The sequence below is a fragment of the Marmota flaviventris genome, chromosome 14, assembly GCF_047511675.1.
Source record: "Marmota flaviventris isolate mMarFla1 chromosome 14, mMarFla1.hap1, whole genome shotgun sequence".
Classification (NCBI taxonomy): domain Eukaryota; kingdom Metazoa; phylum Chordata; class Mammalia; order Rodentia; family Sciuridae; genus Marmota; species Marmota flaviventris.
Genome location: NC_092511.1, coordinates 25,151,458 through 25,177,930, shown reverse-complemented (window position 1 = coordinate 25,177,930; position 26,473 = coordinate 25,151,458). Strand labels below are relative to the sequence as shown.

The 26,473-nt window shown below is 36.1% G+C and overlaps 1 protein-coding gene across 4 annotated transcripts in view; it reads right to left on the bottom strand.

Annotated features, from left to right (window-relative positions):
• The window catches only part of Ttc27 (tetratricopeptide repeat domain 27), a 157,457-nt gene that overhangs the window by 90,901 nt on the left and 40,083 nt on the right, over positions 1 to 26,473 (bottom strand). For all 4 annotated transcript variants that reach the window (XM_071601477.1, XM_027933487.2, XM_071601478.1 and 1 more), the window contains one exon: positions 11,411 to 11,524. In XM_071601477.1, coding sequence (XP_071457578.1) covers positions 11,411 to 11,524 — 114 coding nt within the window. The remainder of the gene's footprint in view (positions 1 to 11,410; positions 11,525 to 26,473) is intronic.

The following is a 26,473-nucleotide window of genomic DNA, read 5'->3' as shown; positions in this document are numbered from 1 at the left end:
GCTAAGCAACTCAGTAAGACCCTGTCTCTAAATAAAATACAAAATAGGGCTGGGGATGTGGCTCAGTGATCGAGTGCCCCTGGGTTCAATCCCTGGCACCAAAAAAAAAAAAAAAGCTAAAATAGAGACAGAGCACTTGTTACATTTCCTTTTCTGTGGGTCCAATCACATCATTCAGTTCTGTAATTCAGTCATACTACTGCTAAGGAGGGTTAAAGTTTTAAAAGTCAACATATAGACCAAACACAGATGACAAAAATTACACAACAAAAAGAAGAGTAGTAATCCCTGACACCTGAAAAAATAAATGAACATGGAAGAGAGGTTGAGAGGTGCACTGATGGCTTCATCATTCACAGTGGGGGGCAGCAGATTCTATCTGAAGTTGATAAATCAAGAAATGGAAAAAATATCTAAAGACATCCAATGGAAGTATAAACATTTAAAGTTACAATGGAAACCACTAGGGTAATAACAAAAAAAGAGAAACTGCTAAAAATGAACTAGAAATTAGAAAAGAATTTATATCTTTCATTTAAAATCCTTCTGAGTGAAGTAAATCTTTTTATTATATGTGCAGTACTAAAAGTTTTAATATGCAGCTTGAAAATAAAAATATATTAATAAAGGGCTCCTTCAAAAATAGGGGATTGGTTAAATGAATCATAGCACCTCTATTTAACAGAGGACATACAGCTACTGGAAGGAATGAGCTATGTCCACAGGTATTAGCATGCAGAGTTGACCAAGCTGTTACCTTGAGGAAAAAAGATATAAAGCAATATAGATTATATGACCCCATTTATGTTAAAGCATATTTATGTTTGTTATGCATAGAAAGAGGTCTAAAAGATAACAAATTGTTAAGACTGGAAGGTAAGCAAGGAAAAATACTTAAGTTTTTAATTTTTTTTAATAATGAATAAGTACTATTTCTATAATTGAAAATAATTAAGAATGGTGACGTGATTTAAAAAAACAAAGCACACTTTGCCTCCACTATGCATGGGCTTTGGTCCAGGTGTTTCAAGTAATGCCTGCAGAGTGTGGTAATTCCATCCATACTTTTTAAAAAAAAAAACCTTCAAGAACCTCTTTCTCAAATTATTCAAACATAAGTCCAAGGGTCAGTGTACAAATCCCAACAGTCTATCACTGTAACCAATTTTCCCCCAATCAAGGGTTCTGTAATGATGTGCCCTTAATCATTACTAGAAATTAAACAGCCAAGCCAAAAAAGGGCTACCAACTTTTAAGAGAAACATTTTGGCCCACACAGCAGCAATAATCTCCAAAACATTACTATGGAGAATACCACAATTATGATGCTCCAGGTCCTCCCTTCACAATCAACCATGGTAAAAACCCCTATTCCTCCATGAATGCGTGCACTACAGTATCAAGAACACATGTGCATAAAAAGAAAGAAAAAAAAAAACATTCAAGAGTTAAATTGCACCATGAACAGTTTCTAGTGACAGAAAACTGCTATAATCTCAAATTCCCAATTCAATGCAATAACCTTCCAGAAATTCAAGCAGGAAAGAAAAACATTCCTGCTGGACAATCATCTTCAGAGGCATGATTATTTGGGCAGAAGCAGACCTTCACAATTTAAATTAGCAGGTTAAAGAGAGTACTAGCTAATTAAAGATCATTAGTCATGTTATTTTGTGCGTGTATGTGTGTGGTACTGGTGATTAAACCCAGGGGTGCTTTACCACTGACCTACATTCCAGTCTTTTTTATTTTGATATTGACAAAGGTCTGCTAAGTTGCCCAAGCTGACCTCAAACATGCAATCTTCCTGCCTCAGCCTCCTGAGTCACTGTGATTACAAGCATATTCCACTCCTCTCAGCTAGTCAGATTATTTTAATGATGAACATAAAATAATTATAACATTAACCCTCAAAGAGTGAACTGTGTTTTTACCTAACACTAGGTTAAAGCAATGGCAATGACAAATTTGGTTTGCACAATTTTTTTTGGTTTAGATGTAAATAAGATGGTATTTTTTGAATTGATGTGGCTTCAATTAATTTGCTTCACGTTTAGATTACATTTATAATATACCATTTTCACCATAGTAAAAGAAAGAAGAAAAAGATGTGATTCTATGATAAAGAAAATGTTGATCATACAGATGGTTCAGATGAGAAACGGAAAGCTGAATGTTAACAGACAAACTATCTTATACTCCTCCAGGGGAGGGGAAAAAGATTATAAATGATTACTGAAGAATATAATTTTGCCAGGCATGGTATTATGTACCTAAAATCCCACCTACTTGAAACTCTGAGGCAGGAGAATCACAAGAACAAGTTAGCCTTGGCAATTTAGCTAGACCCTGTATCATATTTTAAAAGGGGCTGCAGATATGGCTCAGTGGTAGAGCATTTGCCTAGCATGTACAAAGCTCTAGGTTCAATCACTGGGGGTAAAAAAAAAAATATATATATATATATATATATATATATATGTGTGTGTGTGTGTGTGTGTGTGTGTGTGTGTATAATTTTTTATATATTTATATATATATATATATATATATATAAAATTTCACTTTAACTCATGCAGCTTCTGAATCATAGCTAGTATAATAAACAGTGTTTCCATAATCACTATTTTCTTCATTATCACTAACATAACCATAGCCTTGAACATGATTACGTTAAAGAACTCCTGACTAGAAAAATTTCATGAGATGGGTGTTTTTCAGTAGATGGTCCTCCTCAACTTTTTCCTCTGTGGATTTTTAGTGAGGTAGGATGTGGTACTTAGGATTGAACCCAAGGCCTCAAGCATGCTAGGAAAGTTCTACCGCTGAGCTACATCTCCACTCCTTTTCATTTTATTGTGAAAGTGTTTCACTAAGGTGCCCAGACTGGCCTCAAGTTTGCCATCCTTCTGTCTCCACTTCCTGAATAGCTGGGATTATAGGCATGCTCAACCACAGGTGGCCTCTGTGGATTTGATAGTCTTCATTTAATTACCAATAGGTGTGTAAGTTTAGTATACCTCACTTGAAATACCTTCCAAATTTGCTGTGTTTTAGGACCTGCTATTGGACCCTTCAATGTAACTAATTGCCTATAACTGTAAATTATACCCCAGACTGTGATTAACTGGCCAGAAAAATTTGGGCAAGTCATCTGATTTCACCACACCTGCATTTTTTTTTTCCAACATGAACAGGACAAGATTAAGCTTTTCTCTAAGGGCCCTTCTAGCTTTTCTGTTTCCCGCAGTTTTAACAGTTTATCATTTTATCAGTGACACAGAGTTGGAAAGCACCAGATTTTCATGGAAACTTAAAAGGAGAATTTTTTTTTTTATTTTTTATTTTTTTAGTTATAGATGAACACAATGTCTTTATTTTGTTTTATTTTTATGTGGTGCTGTGGATCAAACCCAGTGCCTCACGCATGCTAGACAGGCACTCTACCACAACCCCGGCCCCAAAAGATAATTAAAAAAAAATTTTTTTGTGTGTGTGTGTGTGTGTGTGTAATTTTAAATAATTTCCCCTATTCTTCAGGGATGTTGTAACTTCAAAAAATACATCAAAATCTGAATCAGAGGAATTGGCAAAAGAAAGATTATGAGCTAAGTGGTCCAACAATGACAGAAAAATAAATTTTTCATTCATCCTGTCACATTTTGGCCAATTTCCAAAGTTTATGGATTGAGGGAAGTGAAAACAATTTTTCTGAGGTTCCACCCTACAGAGGCAGAAATAATGACTCCCTAATTCCGTCCTACAGAGCTATACTACTCCCTTGATAATGCAGCAGGTAGGTGACAAGTTGAGGAGATCCACAAGTAATACAGCCAAGGACAGGGCAAAATGCGAGTATATGGGGATTCGATCCGTTGAAATCCATGCTCCCCACTCAAAACAGTCTTGTAATTTGATACAAAAAATATACTTCATAATTCATACTGATGCAGCTTTCAAACTGAAAATATATACTTATAAACACATAAAATATTTATTTTTAAACTTTTTTGGTTAATTCACCACAGCAAAATAAAACTGAATGAAGACCTGGTTATTTTACAGGACAAAGTTAATGGAAGAGATGAATACAAAGCATTTTTAGGTCAATATGTACTTCATTAATAAGTGAATGTATTCTACTACTATTTGCACCAATAGGCAGGCAAGCTGGGCGTGATGGCACATGCCTGTAATCCCATGGGTTCCGGAGGCTGAGGCAGGAAGATCAAGAGTTCAAAGCCAGTGTCAGCAAAAGTGAGGCGCTAAGCAATTTAGTGAGACCCTGTCTGTCTCTAAATAAAATACAAAATAGGGCTGAGGATGTGGCTCAATGGTTGTGTGCCTGAGTTCAATCCCCAGCATCCTCTACCAAAAAAAAAAAAAATAGGCAAAAATTTTTGACCAAAAAAAGGTTAAAAGATTTTCTTCAATAAGTGATCAAGTTGTTCAGCTTCCTGATTTCAATCCATCTTTGAAAAATAAATGCTTTTTTAAAACATTTAAATGTAACCAGCCATAAGAAAAGGATTTTGAGTTTTAGTACCTTTAATTTCAACTTCAACTTAAGTGATCTTTCTAAATTAAAACAATAAGCTAATTAAAACATCCATTAAATTTGTCTTTTATCTACACTGCATCCTCTCCCAGTAGAGGGGCTCCAGAACTAGGTCTCTGCTTCTACTCTCACCAGTACATACTGCAGTATGATAGTTAAAACTATCTTCAAAATTATGACTTTTATCATGTTGCCCATAGTTTCTTTTACTAAGAAGAGAAAATCCAAATTCTTTTGCATTATATAAAGTCAGCCTCAGAAAAAAAGGAACCAGAAAAGAAGGAACCAGCCTTTCCCACCTTATCCCAAGCTGCTCTCCAACATGAACCAAATGGACGTAAATGAACTAGCAGAAGGGCTCTCTATTCCCTACGTGTTACCTTTCTAAATCATCTGATCTTCTTTCCTACCACCTGACAGAATTGACAGCACTGCCTTCTGCTGAACATGATTATCTAGTAAATCTGAACATATTCCACCCAGTATTGTTTTAGATCTCATTATTCACAGTATTCTGAATTAAAAATCTAACTCAAGACTCGAAATAAGAAACATCTGGGGTGTGGGGGACACTTGGGCCAGGCTTGGTGGCACACACCTGTAATCCCAGCAACTTGGGAAGCTGAGGCAGAAGGACTGCTAGTTTGAGGCCAGCCTCAGCAATTTAGCAAGATCCTGTCTTGAAATAAAAAATAAAAAGGCTGAGGATGTAGCTCAGTGGTAAAACATCTATGGGTTCAATCCCCAAGTACCCTGCAAAAGAAAAGAAAAACAAACATCCGAGACAGAAGATGCACTGGATCCTGTCTTCACTATTTAGATGATGGGGAGGAGCAACTTTTCTCTCCAACTATAAATTTGTTTGCTTGCTTTCCATTTTTTTAAGATCAATTTATAATTTCTGAATAAATCTATTTACAGAAATTTGGAAAAGACAGAGAATTCCTATAGCTGTTCACCTAATTTTTCCTACTATTAATCTAGTACCTAATCATGTTATATTTTTTAAAACTAATAAATTAACATTGGTGTTACTCTTAATCAGGTTTTATCTGGATCTCATCAGTTTTTTCCACAAGTGTCTTTTTTTTTTTTTTTTTCTGTCTTGGGATCTACTGCCTTTAATCAACAGATCTCCCTAGTGTTTCTGGTCCGTGGCAGCTTCTCGGTCCTCATTTCAAATGACCTCCACAGTTTTGAAGAGTACCTGTCATTTTTTTGGTGGAACGTCTCTCAATTGAATTCCCAATGTTTTCTCATAATCACACTGAAGTTGTGGGTTTAGCGGAAGAATGCTGCTGAGGTGAGGCACTTTTCTTACTGTACCCCATCAGGAGGTACATGGTATCCACAGACATCCCAGCAATGTTAAACCTTGATCCACTTGATCCGAGTGCCAGTTTTCTCTACCATCAAAATTACCACCTTTCCCTTTCCTTAATCTCCACTTTGGAAGTGAGCCACTGAAGCCAGCTCACATTCAAGGAGGCAGGAGGGTAATATAGTCTACCTCCTAAAGGGGACATCTCTACATGAGTTACTTGGAATTCTTCTGTATGGAAAATGTGTCTCTTCTCCCTCATTTATTCAATCAATTTATAGCAGTATCAACTCATGAACATTTATTTTACACTCCCAAGTTAAACTCAAATACTATGTTATTTATTTTGTTGCTGAAATTGTTCTAGCTTTGACCATTAGGTTTCCTTTCAGATTAGCTTCTGTGACCTTTGGACAAGCTTGTTTGCTTTCCTCTTCCCTTTTCCTCTCTCTTTTTTAGCACTATCCATGGAGCTCTGGTTCCAATTAATGAGAAAGGATAGTGACAAATCAAGACCTGACACTAGATATGCTTGTTAATGCTACTGAGACGCAAATACCTCTAGACCCCCTCAGTGGACAGAGCTATGAAATATATAAAACCTAAGAAACAATCTTTGTATTTCCAACAGCCTGAGTAGAGTGTGCTAAACTTAGTAAGGCATCCATAAGAAACTATTTTTAGTCTTAAAAGTAAATAAAATGTTATTCATTTTTTTTCAAAACTTTGGAATAAGAACATATTAATTCAGATACAGGCTGTTACTATAACAAAGAAATTTAAAAATACATAAGCATAACATGTAACAACAAATCCCATCACTATGTACAACTATAATGCACTAGTAAAAAAATAATCCCTTACTAAACAAATGAAGGATAGAAGCAAACAAATTTACTAATTTTTTAATTAGTAAAAAATTTCTAATTATTTTCATTTTAAAAAAACCTAAGCAAGACAGAATTTGTTCTTATTTATAAATCCAATAGTAAGTGCTTCAGAAATAGTAAAGAGGCTCTGCCACCTTCAAAATATCTCTGACTATAGATGGCAGCCCCAGTTCTCCTGATCTCCAAGGGAAAAAGGGAAGGGACAAAGTGTCAGGTGAGCACACACATTCCATGTTAAGAGAAAGACCCAGAAGTGGCACTCATCACCTCCATCCACATCCTATTATTATTTTTTTTTTTTTGAAGAGTACTCATCATTTTTTTGTAATAAGAATTGTAATGCATTCCACTGCCGTGTGTTTAAAAAAAAATAAAATCAATAATAAAAAAGAATATGCCCCTCATATATACATACCCACTTTCATAGTGAGTGTAAAGAGTACAATAAAATAATTAAATCATCAAATATATATGTGTGTGTGTGTGTGTTTGGAGTTCTTTATATATCCTAGAGATTAATGCTTTCTTGGAGGTACATGTGGTAAAAATTTTTTCCCAATCTGTAGGCTCTATCCTCACATTTTGTTTCCTTTGCTGAGAAGCAGCTTTTTAATTTGAATCCATCTTATTTATTGATTCTTGATTTTACTTCTTGCACTTTAGGGGTCTTATAAAGGAAGTCAGATCCTAGGCCAACATGGTGAAGATTCAAACCTCCTTTTCTTCTATTAGGCACAGGATCTCTGTTCTAGTGTCTAAGTCTTTGGTCCACTTTGAGTTGATTTTTGTGCAGGGTGAGAGAGAGCGGTTTAATTTCATTTTGCTACATATGGATTTCCAGTTTTGCCAGCACCATTTGTTGAACAGGCTATCTTTTCTTCAGTGAATGTTTTTGGCCCCTTTGTGTAGTATGAGAGAACCATATTTATGTAGGTTTGTCTCTGTGTCCTCTATTCTGTACCATTGGTCTACAAGTCTATTTTGGTGCCAATACCATGCCATTTTTATTACTACAGCTCCCTGGTATAGTTTAAGGTCTGGTCCTGTGATGCCTCCTACTTCACTATTCTTGTTAAGGATTGCTTTGGCTATTCTGGACCTCTTATTTTTCCAAATAAATTTCATGATTTTTTTTCTATATCTACGAAGAATTTCATTAGAATTTTAATAGGAATTGCATTAAATCTGTATAATGCTTTTTGGTACTATGGCCATTTTGACAATATTAATTCTGCCTATCCAGGAACATGGGAGACCTTTCCATCTTCTAAGGTTTTCTTCAATTTCTTTCTTTAGTGTTCTATAGTTTTCATTGTAGATTTCTTTCACCTCTTTTGTTAGATTGATTTCCAGGTTTTTGTTTGTTTGTTTATTTGTTTTGATGCTATTGTGAATGGGGCAGTTTTCCTAATTTCTCTTTCAGTAGATTCATAGCTGATGTACAGGAATGTGTTTGATTTATGGGTGTTGATTTTATATCCTGCTACTTTGCTAAGTTGATTTATTAGTTCTAGATGTTTTCTGGTGGAATTTTTTTGATTTTCTAGATATAGAATCATGTCATCAGCAAATAGTGATAGTTTGAGTTCTTCTTCACCTATATGTATCCCTTTAATTTCTTTCTTCTGTCTTATTGCTCTGGCTAGAGTTTCAAGGATGATGTTGAATAGAAGTGGACATCCTTGTCTTGCTACAGTTTTTAGAGGAAATGGTTTCAATTTTTCTCCATTTAGAATGATGATGGCTTTGGGTTTAACACAGATAGCTTTTACAACATTGAGATATGTTCCTACTATCCCTATTTTTTCTAGTGTTTTGAACATGAAGGTGTGCAGTATTTTGTCAAATGCTTTTCTGTATCGATTGAGATGATCATGATTCTTGTTTTTAAGTCTATTAACATGATCAATTACGTTTATTGATAACCCAATCAATAAATGGGCTAAGGAGCTGAACAGATACTTCAAAGAAGAAAAAATATAATCGATAAACAAATATATGAAAAAGTGTTCAACATCTCTAGCAATTATGGAAATGCAAATCAAATAAGATTTCATCTCACTCCAGTCAGAATGGCAATCAACAAGAATAGAGGCAACAATAAATGTTGGTGAGGATGTGGGGGAAAAGGTACACTCATACATTGTTAGTGGGACTGCACATTGGTACAACCACTATGGAAAGCAGTATGGAGATTCCTCAGAAAACTTGGAATGGAATCACCATTTAACCCAGCTATGTCTCACTCCTAAGTTTATACCCAAAGGACTTAAAATCAGCATATTACAGTAATGCAACCATGTCAATACTTATAGCAGCTCAATTCACAATAGCTAAACTATGAAACCAACCTAAGTATCCTTCAATAGATGAATGGATAAAGAAAATGAGGTATATATATTCAATGGAATATTATTCAGCTTTAAAGAAAAATGAAATTGTGGCATTTTCCAGTAAATAGATGGAGTTGGGCAATATCATGCTAAGCAAAATAAGCCAATCTCCAAAAACAAAGACTTGAATGTTTTCTTTAATATGCAAATGCTAATTCACAATGGGGAGGGACACTAGTGAAGAATAGAATTACCTTAGATTAGGTAGAGGGAAAGTGAAGGGAGGGGAGGGGTGTGGGTATAGGAAGGATAGTAGAATGAAACAAACATTATTACTTTATGTATATATGTGACTGCATAACCAATATCATTCTACAACATGTATACTCATAAAAATGAGAAATTACATATCCCATCTATGTATGATATATCGAAGTGCATAAATGTATTATACTATTGTGTATAACTAATTAAAACAAATAAAAAATTAAATTAAAAATTAATAAGTAAAACAAAAATTTTAAATAAGATAAATAACTAATGGCAGTATAAGATTATATACCCTAGAATAAAATAAAATACTACAATCAAATAAATAAGTATATGATGAAATAATTAAGAACATTCTTCTCAACAGCAGAATACCAATTAAGACATCATTAAATAGTTAGAAAATTACCACCTGGCAACTATCATGGTAATAACTTCTGTAGGCAGGAAACTTCAATAAATGCTAAAACTAGTGGGTGAAAGTTGCATAACAAATAGAATTGTAGCTCAGTAACTCCACCCCCCCAAATATTAATTAATTACAATGAGAAAAGAGTAATGAATGTTAGGAAAAATCTCACAAACTTCAGCTTATTCAAGTGACCAAATAACATCACCAGTGACAGGATACATCATGTGCCACATAAACGAGAAGAGTACATTTCTGTAATGTTACTGTCAAACCTGCAAAACCTGAGTCAAATCATGAGGGCACATCAGACAAACTCAAACTGAGTCTCCAAAGTAACTAGACAGTAATCTTTCTAAAAAAGAACCAGGGAACTGTTCCAGACTGAAGAAGAGGAAAGGGGATGCAAGCTAGATGCAATGCCTAGATCCTTTTGTTGTGACGAACATTATTAGGACATTGACAAAACTTGAAAGGGGTCTCATGGTGAAAGTTAAAGAGCATGTCTTTGTAATGTTCTTACAACTTTCACATAGGTTTGAAACTATTTCAAAATAAAAATAAATTTTTAATAATATCATTTTTATTGGGTGCTATCATTCTTATGTTGAAACTTAATGACCAGGGCTGGGGATATACCACTCACTTGGTAGAGTGCTTGCCACACATGCACAAAGGCCCTGGGTTCAATCCCCAGCACCACCACCAAAAAAAAAAAAAAAAAAAAAACAAAACCTTAATGGCCAATGTCAAAGTATTAAGCAATGGGGCCTTTAGAAAGTGATTAAGTCATGAAGGTTTGTGCATACACCAATGTCACATTGAATTCTAGTATTATGCATAATTATATTGCACCATTAAAAAAGGGCAGGGGTTATAAAAAAAAGGGGCTTGGGAGAATGGGCTTGCTGTCCACACTTCTTCTGCCATATAAGGACAGACACACAACACCATCTATGAAGAACAGGTCTTCACCAGACCATGAGCCTACAGTGCCTTGATCTAGAACTTCTCAGCTCACAGAACTATGAGGAAATAAATTTCTGTTCTCTATATATTATCTACTCTCAGGACTAGACTTTGACTTTATGAAAGCCCACATCTTGTATGAGATTTTCTATTTTTTCTTGGTAATAAATCTGTAACATGAGTAGTCTATCAGATAATGTGTGAAAGAAATGGACAGAAATAAACTTTAATATTAAGAGGAAAATGATGCCTGAATGTAGATTATTTTTACATGTGTCTAGTTTACCACCAGTGAATATTGATTTAGGGTGAATTTTATTTCATTAAACAACCTGTACTTTTGGGACCACATGTCTCTTAGAGAGTAACTCTTATATCATCTCTCTTAAAGTTCACTATAAGCCTATAAGTACAATTATTATTACTCTCTTACAGAAAATGAAAACGAGGCTTACAGAGGTTAACTACCAGAGCTACAAATTGACAGAGTTGAGCTCTGGAGCCAAGCAGTCACATTTTAGAACCTACACTGTCACAAATAAATAGCCAAGTGTTTGAATAAATCATAAGCTATCTCACTCTTCTACTCATCACATACATGCATGCTTACTTCTAGTAAGAGAGGTGGAAGAAATCCAAAACTGACACATCCATCCTTACCTGTGTCTGCCTCATTGCCCGCTCCACTCGCCGCGTACTTCCTCGCTCAAGTTTCGTCCGGAGGATCAAGGCTGATGTCTGAATGGCCCAGAACTTCGGTTGTGAAAGCAAACACTGATAGAAGAGGAAGAAAGAAGGATAAGCTAGAGATCATATTGTGAGTAGGGGAAATTTAACTCTTGCAAAAATATCAGAATATAGCCAAATGCAGATTTGACAATCTAAGCAAACACAGGCAAAGGGCTCTCCTTTTTTTCAATTTACATTAAAGAAGATCATGCTAAAACATATCAAAATGCTTTCTGGGATTAAGATCCAATATTAATTGAAATGCTTTCTTTTTTTTTAAGAGAGAGAGAGAGAGAGAGAATTTTATAATATTTATTTTTTAGTTCTCGGCGGACACAACATCTTTATTTGTATGTGGTGCTGAGGATCGAACTCGGGCCACACGCACGCCAGGCGAGCGCACTACCACTTGAGCCACATCCCCAGCCCAATTGAAATGCTTTCTTAGAAGAGGCATCTTAAACAAGACTGGTCTATATAAAAATTTGAATATACACATAATGAAACTTAACCCCAGAGAAAAGCTGTCATGGCCACCAATTCAGAGGGCATGGCAGAAACCACTAAATATGACAAGTAGTGAGAAATAAAGTACATGGTTTGGGTGAAACAAACTGTGATAAACAAGGACAACTTGGCATAATGAATACAATTTAAGTTCTCTTTGAAGGTGACTTAGAATCCAATGTTTTCCCTGGGTAGACACTCCCAACAATAACTTTCATTTTCTTGTTGTCTGTTTCTAAACAAATATTTCCTTGTTTCCAAAAACTGGGTATGAAAAGCAAACTAGTTAAAGTCCAATTAATCATTCAAAACCTAGCTGCCCATTAAGAAGCATCTGGGAATCATCTGGCAAGTAAATAAGATCTGAAAGCAGGCTCTAAGCATCAGTGCTTTAAGGAAAAAAAAAAAAAAAAACCTCCCTAGGTCATTTTGGGGGGTGGGGAGATGTTCTAGGGACTGAACCCAGGGCACTTTATCACTGAGCTACATCCCCAGCCCTTCTTTTTTTTTATTTTGAAGCAGGGTATTGCTATGTTGCTGAGGCTGGCCTGGAACTCTCCATCCTCCTACTTTAGCCTTCCAAGTGACTGGGATTATAGGCATGCATACCACACCTGGCTCCCCAGGTAATTCTTAAGTGTAACCAACCTGAAGAATTATTAGGCTAAAACAACACAAGTGTTTGTCTTTAGTCAAATTCATTCATTAAAGGTTAGCAATAAGCCTTTCAACATAGCATAAACTATATCAAAGTCACTACAACTCTTTACTGTACTCTGCCCAGCTCTCTTCACTTATTTGTACTAACTGCATGGCCCCTCCAGGCATTTGAATTGTTAACCTCTAATCTAGAATAATCCCCCTTACAATTAAGAGGGAAATGAAGCTCCAACATATGAAAGTAACTGTTCAGTATCACACCTTCGGTAATAGTGAAAACTGATGCCTACGCTTGGTCTTCTGAGACCCAGAACATCTTTTTATCATTTTATAACTTTTTCTGAATGAAATTTTGATAATTTAAATAGTCAAATTAAGATATGACCAACTGGGCTGGGGATGTGGCTCAAGCGGTAGCATGCTCACCTGGCATGTGCGGGGCACTGGGTTCGATCCTCAACACCACAAAAAATAAAAAATAAAGATATTGTGTCCATCTAAAACTAAAAAATAAATATTAAAAAAAAAAAAAGATATGACCAACTTCGGGCTGGTGATGTAGCTCAGGTGGTAGAATGCACAAGGCCCTGGGTTCACTCTCCGGCACCACAGGGGGAAAAAAAAAAAAAAAAGATATGATTAACTTTCAAAAATGGATGACAACTTGGGGCCGGGGTTGTGGCTCAGTGATAGCATGCATGAAGCACTGGGCTCAATCCCCGGCACCACATAAAAATAAAAACAAATAAAATAAAGGTACTGTGTCTATCTACAACTAAAAAAATATATATATTTTTTTAAAGAAATGGATGATAACTACCCAGGAAAATTCGAAAGTAGAGTAATAAAGGTGACTTGGCAAAGAATCTTGAAATAGAAGAAGAGTAAGCAAAGAATCTGAAAATAAGAGAGCAAAAGCAAAGAATGGGGTCCTACAAAAGTTTATTTATGAATTCACTTGAGCATCTACTGTATACAAGGCAGTGTGCACTGGGCTTAGGGAGAGTAGCAAGCAATAAAGACAAGACCCCTGGCCCCATAAAACTCACAATCTAAAACAATATTTTATTAAATAATCTTATTCTTCTAAATTAACTTTGAATATTGAAATATTTTTATCTCCTTAAAATATAGCTTACAAAATTAATGTATAATCTTAGTGACTCCATTAACTTAACCCTACAAAAAGAATACATTTACCACAATAAATAGGTGTGTATGGCACTATAAAGATATGAATAATGATATAAAAGGCATTAAAAAGAAAACAGAAGTCATTATTTTCTGGGCATGGTGGTGCACACCTATAAACCCACCCACTTAGGAGGCTGAAACAGGAGGATCACAAGTGCAAGCCTAGCCTCAGCAATTTAGTGAGACTGTCTCAAAATAAAATATAAAAAGGGCTGGGAATATAGCACCCCTGGGTTCAATCCCTAGTACCAGGGGGAAAAAAAGAAAACTAATTGTTAAAGTGTGCACTACTTGGCAGAAGATTTTATTATAAAGTGTGATCTCAAAAGTTTTTGAAAGAACTTTTTTCATTAGATAAATCTGCAAACCTGGTTCTACTAGTACAGCTGGCTGAATAGCAGTCTTCTTTTCTTTTTGCCCTATTAAAGGGATTATTATCTATAAACTCTTGATGACACGATGGAAGAACACTGAGAAACAGGACTGTCCAACAGTGGGGAAGGTCCCCCAAGTCAGTCAAGTATAGATCAGAATCCCAGCTCCACCAAGTTAGCCATGCAGCCTTGGGAAGTTACTTCATACTCACTTCTCAGTTTCCCCTCTCTGAAACCGGAATAATACTCCCACTTCTCACCAAGATGTGAGCATGAAATAAATCTGAGTAGATAAAGGTTAACAAGCCCATGAGAGCAGCCACTAAAGCACATGGGACCCCTCCAGAGCCTTTCCTCCTATAAAACTTTCTCTCAGCATTAACAGAAACATCACCCTCCAGAGCAGGTGGACAAGGTTGCTCAACTCCCACCTGCATCCATCATTTTGCCAACAAGCACAGTGAGGAATACGGATGGGCTCAAGGCACAGACCTTTAACAGAGTTAAAGCCCACCTTTAGAACGGTTGACCCAAAGATCCATACACCAGAGGGATGAAATGGTTTCCTCAGAAAAAGAACAAAGTCAGACTGTTTTCATCACTGCCATGAGATCAAGAGGTTTGTGCGAGACTTTTATGTGAAGGTCAAAAAATACATTCTCATTACACACAAAATGTAAAATGCAATCTGATATTTGAAAGAAGAACCTGACTGGATAACGATCACTGAAGAATGTATCTTTTATCTGTTTAGCTGGGAGATACAGACTAGATACTGCCTGTGTGACTGCAGACAGGCCACACTTAGTATATTGTCTACAACACCATCACCGTGAGGTGAGAAGCCATCGATAATGTGAAACATTAGGTAAGGAAAAAGAAAACTAAACAGAAGTTTATACATGGTCTATTGATTTATGAAGAAAATTTCGTTTAAGAAAGTGACAGTCTGATAGTTAAGCAACCAAATCCAATGGGAAGAAAACCAACCTCACCTGCCTAAGCAAAAGGTCAAGCCCAGTTGGTGAAAAAGCAAAAACCATAAGCCACCCATAATGGAGAGAGCAATTCAGTCCTCACCATGTACCCTACAGTGGGTCATTGCTTTGAATTCCACTCAATGTAGAATCTGAGAAGTGATCACTCCACTATCTACATGGCTGGCTCTGTGTCAGCGTCAATGTTAGCCTGTCAGAAAGTCTTCTTGCACCGTATTTCCACAACTCCACCTCTACCCAGTAACTGTCTATCACTGCATTCAGTTTGGATCCTACAGGGCAGACCCCTAGCTATTTGGTCCACCAGTCCCACAGAGACTGCTGGAACACTGCAGGTAAATGAAAAAGGGATAAAGAAAGCGGATGACAACAGAGGGAAGACAGCAGGGCAGGGAGGGGAAGGAAAGGTACTGGAGACTGATACAACAAGATATACTCCATGCTTTTATAATTATGTCAAAGTGGATTCTACTGTCATGTATAATTAAAAAGAACCAATTTTTTAAAAAAAGAAAAGAAAGGGACTGAGAGTTGAGTTCAGTGTGAGCATTGCAAGTATGAGGTGAGACTGGGCAACTCAGCAAGACTTTCTCTCAAAAAAGTAAAATGACAAAGACCCAGTGGTATAACACCCCTGGGTTCAATCCCCAGTACTCCCCACAAAAAGGAGGGGGTACAGAGAATGGAATTTTCTCTTTCTTAGTTTCCTTGGGAAAGGTGTTCTCCATTTTTGAACCTCTTTTTTTTTTCAACTATATGATGATGGGATTTGATCTGATGGCTTCTAAGGTTACTTTTAGCTACAAAACTTTTGTTCTAGCTCAGTGGCACACCCTTATAATCCCATCGGCTAGGGAGGCTGAGGCAGGAGGATCACAAGTTCAAAGCCAGCCTCATCAATGGCGAGGCTCTAAGCAACTCAGTGAGACCCTACCTCTAAGTAAAATACAAAAAAAGGCCTGGGGATGTGGCTCAGTGGTTAAGACTCCCTGGGTTCAATCCTTGGTATAAAAAAAAAAAAAAAAAATCAGCAAATAAATAAAAGGAAGACCAGTAGGATAAAAGGAAGGGAATCAGAGGGAGGAAAGCAAGGAAGATGAGTGGGAGTGCTAGAGATTGAAATGCAGCAATTATATTATATGCATGCATGAATATGGAAACATTATTTATATATATATATATATATATATATATATATATATATACACATACATACATACACATACACATACTATATAACATACCCACCAGTAACAAAGTAAATTTTCATGATTCTCTCAGAGCCCCCGCATGGGAACTAACACACACACACACACACACACACATTTTATCAGCTAACAATTTTCCACTAATTGCAACATTCCCCTCAGGCCCAGAAAAGCAGCAAGAAAATTTTGTAACACCATCAAAGAGGATCTGCAGTATTGTTTCTACTAAAAATAAATTTCCTTTTCATTCTTATCATGGTAGGTTTCAAATAATCTTCTTGCAGAGGTCACTAGGATTCTTTTATACGACAATCAGTCTACTTCTTTAAACATGAAGGAGCTTTCAGATAAGTTCTTTTTCCATATGAAAATCAAAGCCAGCTCAGAGCCCTCCTTGTGGGTGTATAATTGTCTGGCAATACCAAAGCCAAAACGGATGATGCCCACCCAGGTCAGGCTGACCTTACAAAGCAAGGAACAAAGAAATACTATAAAAAGTAAACATATTCCCCTTTCTATGTAATCTATTTAAAATAGCTCTCATTTTAAATCAGTTCCAAATGACAAGAAGTTAAAAATTCCAAATTAAAGTTATTAACTACTCCCAGCAGAACCCTAGTCCAAATTCCCTATCCTTGCTCTATAGACCATTTAAAAATCTGTCTCAAACCTATTTTTCCCTCCGTCTCACTACTGCCCTACACACATCTTCCAATTTGGCTCAGGGACTCTAGTGGACCTGACACTCGCCCATCCCCTTGCCTTTGTTCCTGTGGTGCCCTGATCCAAACCCCATCTATCTTCCAAGGTCTGAACTCAAATCCTCCCCTTATGAACAAAGCCTTCTTTGACTGCTCAGTCCTGAATATTTTCTTCTTTTCTTAACAGTTTATTATCAATTTGAGGTTCAAACTGCCTGGTTTCGGTATTACATTTATTTATTAATCTAATCAGGGCTAAATTAAAAATTCCATGAAGGCAAGTTCCATTGTTTTAGACCTTTATTTCTTCCCCGTTACCAAGCCCATGCTGACCTGACATATCCTGAGCTGCTGGATGCTCCGCTATCACAGTGCTTTTAAAGTTCTTTTTTCTGCTACACAAATTTTCACATAGAAAGCAAAGACAACAGAGTGGTCAATCTGTTGGGTCTTTTGGCTGCCTCAAAAAACAAGACCTGATTCTGGAGATGCTAATTTATCAACACTGCCAGATGTACCTTTCACACTTCCATCAAAAGCAGCCTTCTTTGCTTTTTTTTTTTTAAGACAAAATTTTTAAATAAAAAATTACAAAAGTACCTTTTAAATTTTGTTCTAATTAGTTATATGTGACAGTAGATGCAATCTGACATATCATACATACATGGGGTTCTTCTCATTCTTCTTGTTGTGTATGATGTAGAATCACATTGATCGTGTAGTTGTAGTCATATATGCACAAAAAAATATATCATTGAGTCCTCACATTTTTCATCTATAAAAATGATAGGGCTAAATTTTGATTTCTATTCAGTACTACATTCTATGATTATTAAGAACTATTATGTTACATATTTTTCTTGCTCATAAGTAGATGAACTACACTGATTGGTTTAGCAGGAAGAATTGTGTGAGGGGAATTTGCTCTAGATCACTTCATTTAAGTGTATGGAAATGAAAAGCAGGCCTTCTTAGAACCCATGAGCTATCTTCAGACTGAACTCTTCATTCTTTAACTCTGTGCTAATTCATAATGTCAAAGTGAATCTTACCATCATGTACATTATCCACAAGATGTTAACTAAAACAAAACAAAATAACAACAAAAACTACAAGTAAACAGCAGAATGATCTGTAGAGTAGAGAAAAGGGAATAAGAGGAGCAAGGAGAAAAAGGAAAGGAGACGTATTAGGAACTGAATTAGAGCAAATTATATTCCATGCTTTTTAAATTATGTCAAAATGAATCCTAATGTTTTATATATCTAAAAAGAAACAATAAAAAATTTTAAAAGACCTAAGGGCTTTAGCTTCGATGCAGGCCAAAACCAGAAGCACAAAGCCACAAGCCTGAAGAAAACACTTTAATACAAATATATTAGCCATCTTGGCTGTAAGTCCATATCTGGGGACCACAAGCCCATTAAGTACTTTGAAATTAAAATGTACACAATGAAGTCAATACTGTCTATTCTTTAAAATGGTTTAAGAGATCAAATAACTTTGAAATAACAAGGTTGAAATGACCTTGCTATTGATCAAAACTGGTTTTTAATTTTTTATTATTTGATATATGCAGAAGGTTAAAAATAACTAAATATACGTTATGAGGTATAATATAAATACCTGTGAATCTAAGACTGGCTTTTTAACTTTTTATATTTACAAATTCATCCACATTTTTACTTATATCTTTAGTTGATTTATTTTCATTTTACTATTGAATAATATTTCATAATTGTGTTAAAAAGTCACAATTGAGCTGGGCATGGTGGCACACACCTATAATCCCAGTGGCTCGGGAGGCTGAGGCAGGAGGATCTTTGAGTTCAAAGCCAGCCTCAGCAAAAGCAATGTGCTAAGCAACTCAGTGAGACCTTGTCTCTAAATAAAATACAAAATAGGGCTGGGGATGTAGCCAGTGGTTGAGTGCCCTCTGAGTTTAATCCCTGGTACAAAAAAAAAAAAAAGTCATAATTGATTTATTCATCCTCCTGTCAACAAATATTTTTCTGCCATCACACATTGTGCTATTGTTAAACACTCTTATATACGTCTACTGATGAAGACCCAAAAGTTTTACTCATGCATACTTCTAAGAGTGGAAATTCTAGGACACTGTGATGCAAAACTTCTTTTTTTTTTTTTTAATTTTTTTTTAATGTTTATTTTCTAGTTTTCAGCGGACATAACATCTTTGTTTGTATGTGGTGCTGAGGATCGAACCCGGGCCGCGCGCATGCCAGGCGAGCGCGCTACCGCTTGAGCCACATCCCCAGCCCGCAAAACTTCTTGATAAGTACACTAAGTCACTCTGATGTGGCTAAGTAAACATGGATTAAATTTTTTAAATTCTACTTTTTAATTTCAAATTATTCCTACGTTATTCAAATCATAAATGTATAACAACTAATAAGCTGTTTGGCTATTTTTGTGATGAAACCCTTATTTCTTTAAACACTCCGCACGTAACCTATTCTATATTCTGAACAATGTGTCCTTTCATTAGTTGTTTGCTGTTTCTGTTGACAATCATGAGAGCCTCCTTCCCTTCTTTGTGTGTAAGTCTTAATAGGAACATATACTTTGATTTCTTGTGGGCAAATATCCAGTGATGCACTTGATGATTAACCTCATGAGAAAATGCCAAACTGTATTCCAAAGTGGGTGTACCATTTTACATTTCTACCAGCAAAGTAGGAGAGTTCCAAACTCTCTGCATGATATTTTTTAAGGGTATACAGTGGTATTTTCTTGTGCCTTTAATTTGTATTTTCCAAATGATTAATAATATCATATATCTTTGATGCTTTCAATGGTCTTTAATATACAGTTATCCCTCAGTACCCTTGGGGGATTGTTTTTAGGATCCCCTTGGATACCAAAATCCACTGAAGCTCAAGTGCCTTATATAAAATGATGTAGTCCTGGCACATGACCTATGTACACCCTCTTGTATACTTGAAGTCATGTCTAAATTATTTATAATTCTAAAACAATATAAATGTTATGTAAATGTAACATAATATAAATATCAAGCTGTATTGTTTATGAAATAATAAGAAAAAAGTCTGTATATGTTCAGTACATGTGCAAATTTTTTCCAATTACTTTTTATTTTAGGTTGGTTGAATCCATGGATGCAGAACACCAGTCAACTGTATATTTACCTATTCAAATCCTTCATACATTTTTAATTGGTTGGTTCACCCTTTATTACTGAGTTAGATGAGGTATTTATTCTGGAAGTAAGACCTTTGTGAAGTACATAAACTGTGATTTTTTTCTTCCAGTATCTGGCTTGTCTTTTCGTTTTCTTAATGTTGTCTTTCAAAGAACAGAAGGTTGTAACTTTAATGAAGTCCAATTTATCACTTTTTCCCTTTTATGGATCATATACTTAGTGTCTTAGCTAAAAGTTGCAAACTATCCCAATGTAGTGGGGTAAATTTTACCAAGAAAAACATAGGAGAAAAATTTTGTAACATTGGGGTCAATGATTTAGGTTGATGACTGACTTACACATACATTTGCTTTTTGACCCATGGACAAAGTAAATTGTTTAACTGCTTGGACCAAATATTTGAGGGTTCTTGGATCTCTACTAGCTATTTATAACATTTAATTCCATTGTAGAAAGAGATAATACTCCACATAGTGTCATTTTCATTTACTTATTCATTGAGATGTGTTTCATGTTTCAGCAATGGTCTTGCTGAACACATCATGTGCACCTGAAAAGACCATGTATTCTGAGTATAATGTTTTATAAACAACAGTTAGGTCAAGGTGGTTAATACTGTTGTCCAAATTATTTATATATCTGTTTTTGTTATTTATCCCATCAGGGAGATTAGAGAATTGTTAAAAGCATCAACTATGATTGTGACATTACCTATTTCTCACTCTAATTCTGTTAATTCCTGTTTCATGTATATACAGTTATTATTAGGCACATGGCACACTGTGATCATTCTGCTTTCCTGTTAAATCTTCCTTTATTATGAAATAGTCCTCTTTGTCTCTAGAAACATGATTTGAAACAAAATCCATTTCATCTGATATTAAGGTTGAAATCCAGTCTTTTTATACTTGCTGTTTTTATGGGTTATTTTCCATCCAATTATTTTCAGCATGAGTCTTTTTATGTTTATAATACATTTTTCCTAGGGAGCACAGAACTGTCTTTTTTCCCCATTATTTGGAGTGTTTATCCATTAACACTTAATATCATCATTCATGTAGTTGAATTTAGATATACCATTTGATTTTAGATAAATTATTTGGTTTTTCTTCTTTAGCATACTAATAAAGTGAAATGTACTATTTCACATTAAACCAATTTTGTATTCCTGAGATAAACACTACTTAGTCATGACTCATTTGTCTTATTCTACACTGCTATTTCATATATTTTATCCAGTTTTGTCCTTATTCACAATGGGAACTGAATGCAATAACAGTCATTCCAACATGAAATTTGTACATAAGCATTAACTTTAAGATGCAGTTAACTGTGGAGGGAAAAAAGATCAGTCCTCAGGTCAGTTCTGACTCAGACACAACTAGAAAAGAGGACAGAGCAAGGGATCACTCAGCGTGAAGCTCTTCCCTCACTTAAGCTGGCATTTTTCTGTTTTTTACTGAGGCCTTTCTTCATGTTGTCGCTTCACCAGGTTGACTCTGCCAGGCACAGCCATGGTTTTTTTATGTTGCTCAGGTCTTGCTGTGCTTGCTCCTAGGCGCTGTGAGGTTCCTCTGAAGTACGTGACCCCAGTAACACACACTATCAGAATTAACAGTGCCAGCTCACAAAGTTACACTGCCTATCCTAAAGAAACCAAAATTTTAAAATGAGTATTTCCTAGGGGAAAAAAGATGATCATTTTAATCTGTAAAAATGGTTAGCTAGACCTGGGGTTGTAGCTCAGTGGTAGAGTGCTTGCCTGGCATGTGTGGGACACTGGGTTTGATTGTCAGCACTGTACACAAATAAATAAAATAAATAAAGGTCCATTAACAACTAAAAAAATATTTTTAAAAAATAGTTAGCTAACTATTTTACATTCAGAGATAAGTATACATTAAATAACTTTAAAATCAATAGCAGAGCTAGAAATGGTGGTGCATGCCTGTATCCCAGCACCTGGGAGGCTGAGGCGGGAGGACTGACTGACTGCAGGAGTTTAAGACCTGCCTGGGCAACAACGTGAGACTGTCTCAAAAAAGAAAGAAAAGGTAAGGAAAAGGGGGAAAAGGTAAGGAAAAGGGGGAAAGGGAAAGGCGAAAAAGAAGGAAAGGGAAGGGAAGGGGAAAGAGCAAGGGAAGGGAAGGAGGGGGGGGGAGGGAAAAGAAGGGGAGGGGGAAAGGATGGGATCAATGGCAGAAAGAGAAAATACATCAAATAATGTGAAAGTTCCAAAAGACTCTTTCCTTCTTCCACTTATAGATTCGTTGGAGCTTCTGGCAGACAGTGAGAGGCAAGCTGCCAGTATCAATTCACACTTAAACAGAAATTTTGCCAATGAAAACTAAAACACCTGTATGAATTACCTAAATTGTTCCCATTTTCAACAATGAAAGGAAATTAAAAACATCAGTGAAAGTCACTGACTTGGCTCATCTGAAAGGAAATAACATAGATCTCACAGTTCACTTTAAATTATCAAGCTGATACAACATGAATGGTTCTCTAAAACAATATGGGTTATTTTTACTATGACTCAGTCAGTTTTCCTGAAATGTGTAGATGTAATTTCTCAGGAATAGCACCACAAAATGACAACTTATACAAGGAAAGCTATTCCTCTCAGGACAAGCTTCTGACTTTACTGAATTAAAACATTTCCCAACAGAGCTCACATATTTTCAATATGCTGAAACAACATGAAAATACTGGCAAAAATATTTCCAAAAAGAGAGTCACTATTAGTTTAGTCAACTTTTGGACAGTTCACTAAAACTGAACAAACTTCAGGACCAATAAGCCATCATTTGTTTATTCAATAAGTATTTACCAAATGCCAAATACCCATGGGACGTGTCCCTCCAACGGCAAGAATATTACAATTTTGTTGTACTTGCTTTTTTCTATCAACAAGAAGGCCCCAGTAGTTCACAAACCCCAGTCCCAAGTCACCATGTTACTGCCAGGGCAAAGCGATAGTAAGAAAGAATACTCCTGTTCTCCCAGTTCTTTTCTCTTCCCTTCCCTTAGCTAATTCCACACACGTCTCACTCACTGAGGCTGCAAGAAAACAGGAATGCTCTCCCAGAAACCAGGACGCAGACAGCCAGGCTCATCACTGAACGCTGCAAGACCTTCTCCAGAGTACTTTTCCTTACACTGCACAACTGGATCCTCAAAACAAATTTTTGTTTGGAGGAGGGGCACATCACCCCTTCCTTCATTTTACAGAAGAGGAAAGTGATACAAATAGCAATCCTTATCATGCAGTGCCACCTGAATGATGGAACTAAGCAGAGCAATGCAGTTGCAGAAGAGAAATCAACACTATTGAAAGGTTACAGCATATTACTTTCACTCTCTTTTTCTGCATATGTTTTTTGAGCAATAACTAGGAGTAAAACATTGAAGCACTCTACCAGGCCATGTAAAAGACCCAGAAAAGAAGAGCTCAGTCACTAAAGTTGGGAGTCTGGTAATGGAAAGGCATATACCCCATTTATTATAAAATATGCCAAAACACAACCCTTGCCAAAAAAGAGGCACAGATAAAAGTTCAAGAGTATAGAAGTAAGAAAGCATGTAAAAGTGGTTCCTCTTTTCTCAAAAACTCTTTGAGCCGTATGATACAACCGTCTGGTGGTATTGATGGGGGACTGGTTCCAAGGTTCCCTTAAAATACCAAAATCCAAAGTTGCTCAAGTCCCTTACATAAAATGGCACAGTATTTGCATATAACCTACATATACTCCCATGCACTGAAATTACTTAATACAATGTAAGTGCTATGTAAATAGTTGTTACACTGTATTGTTTAGGGAGTAGTGACAAGGAAAAAAAAGTCTATATATGTTCACTATAGACAAAATTGTTTTTTCAAATATTTTTAATCCATGATAGGTTGTATCTATGCATGCAGAACTTATGAATATGGAGGTCAGCTATATAAATAAAGTTTTTTCCTTCATTAAAACCAGGAGGCGCTTAAGTCTAAATTATCATCTATCTATTTCAGTACCATGCACAAAGAACAGGTAAGAGGGAGAACTGACAGATAAAAGGAAGAGATAATAAAGGCAGTTTGGGTTTTTCTGGAGTAGTTTGGTTCTTTTAGGGCAGAAAAACAGAAGGAGAACAGTGTAGACCCCAAAGTATCCAGGAGGTACCTAAAAAGCCCTTTTTACATCTAAGTTTCTGGTCCTGCTTCTCAGAAAGATTTACTTGGTATTAACAAACTCATCTCTTTAGAAGAGTTAGGCTTGACACTGTGAGTCTCTGTAATGCAAAAACTTTCCCCCAAAAGAGGTCAGATCAGTTCTGACTGGGAGGAGGGCTGGAGAACAGAGAGCAGAAAAATTATGCAGCATAAAGCCAGGAGTTTAAGACCTGCCTGGGCAACAACGTGAGACTCTGTCTCAAAAAACTTAATTTATGACCATCTCAAACAACTTAATTTATGACCTTCACTATACGCAAAGAGCAGTAAGTTACCCAAGACTGAAAGTCACCAGACTTAATTACTTCAGGAGTACCTCACAAAACAGAGGAATAAGAATAGGTTAAAGAAAGAAAAAGATTTAAAGAAAGGAAAGAGAAATACTCTCATTCACAAAAAGTGCTGAAAAAGCAGGTCTTTTCAGGGGCAGAAAATACACACACCACAAAGAACTTCTTATGTGACCAATCCCAAGAGGATGTTACTACTTCACCCTCCCTAAGGAACACCAGCAGGAACATTTCCTGTTACATGCCACATCCCCATCTACCTCAGCCATCAAAAGAAACCCAAGCATCAGGCCATTTGTAACCTAGACATGTGTCTTCCTTCAGCCCTATACTTGCCTATTATGACTCAGTTCATGGCCACCACACACCCTCTGTATGCTTCCCCTGTGCCCCACTTCAGACAGATTTGTGTTCAATGTCACCTTCCAAGTAAGATGTTTCCAAGACCACCTTGTCTAGAAAAATCACATGCATCCCGCTCTTAGTCCCTTACCTTGCTTTATATTTCTCCTTAGCATTTGTATTAAAGATCTATTTCTCTCTTTGTCTACTGTGTACTTTCTCCACAAGAATGTAAATTGATGAGCTGGGGTTGTGGCTCAGTGGTAGAGCGCTTGCCTAGCATGTGTGAGGCACTGGGTTCGATTCTCAGCACCATATATAAATAAATGAACAAAATAAAGGACCATCAACGACTCAAAGATTAAAAGAAAAGAGAGAGAGAGAGAAAGAATGTAAATTGATGTAAACTCTGGAAGGGAAGACTGTTAAGTGCTGCGACTCCAAAGATCATCACAATGCCTGTATATATCAACTATTTAACAGACATTAGCTTAACAAGTAAATGGAAGGTACAAAAGTTTTTTATATGTTTTTAAAACAATTTTACCACTTGACTTGCCAAATTCCTTATACCACACATAATGAATAAAATAAGGGCATTTCTACATAGTTACCTAAAACACACATGATATAATGATACATATCCAAGATTTCTAATAATGAACTGGGGGAAAAAAGTGCGCACCCAGAGGACACACACAGCTAACATCTAACCAGTCCCAAGAGGGTATGTAGGAAACAGTGATTTGAAAACTTTGTATTACAGTACAAAACAAGCTAGCTTTTCTTTCTTCTAGATAAAAGTCCTTTCTTTTACCTTATCTGAAAAATAACAATGAAAATATCAGAATTCTAACTTGATTACTATGAATTTTAAAAATACTTTTGAAAAAGTGACACATCTTACCAACTTGTATCACTAAAGAAAATATATCATTCTTCATTTATCATATCTTCTCTTGTTAAAGAATATGTATCCTCTGGCATGGGGCCCTGCATTTAATCCCCAGTACCACACACACACACAAGAAAAGACACAGGGATAGGCATCCTTTTTAAAATCTGTAAAGCCAAAAAAAGATACTGATTGACCCCTTTCTCTGTGACATATTTCTCTTGAATTCTTCTTTGATCATGAATCCTCAAATATCCACTACCCCATCTTCCCTTTTCACTGCCAATCTTCTTCAACTATGGTGTTTATCAGCTTTATTTTCTTATAGTTCATTCCCTCCCTAATTCTCTCTACTGAGATGACTATCCGTGCTACAGGTAAGCGAGAGTCTCCTGCAAATCCACAGCCTCTTGTCTGTCTGC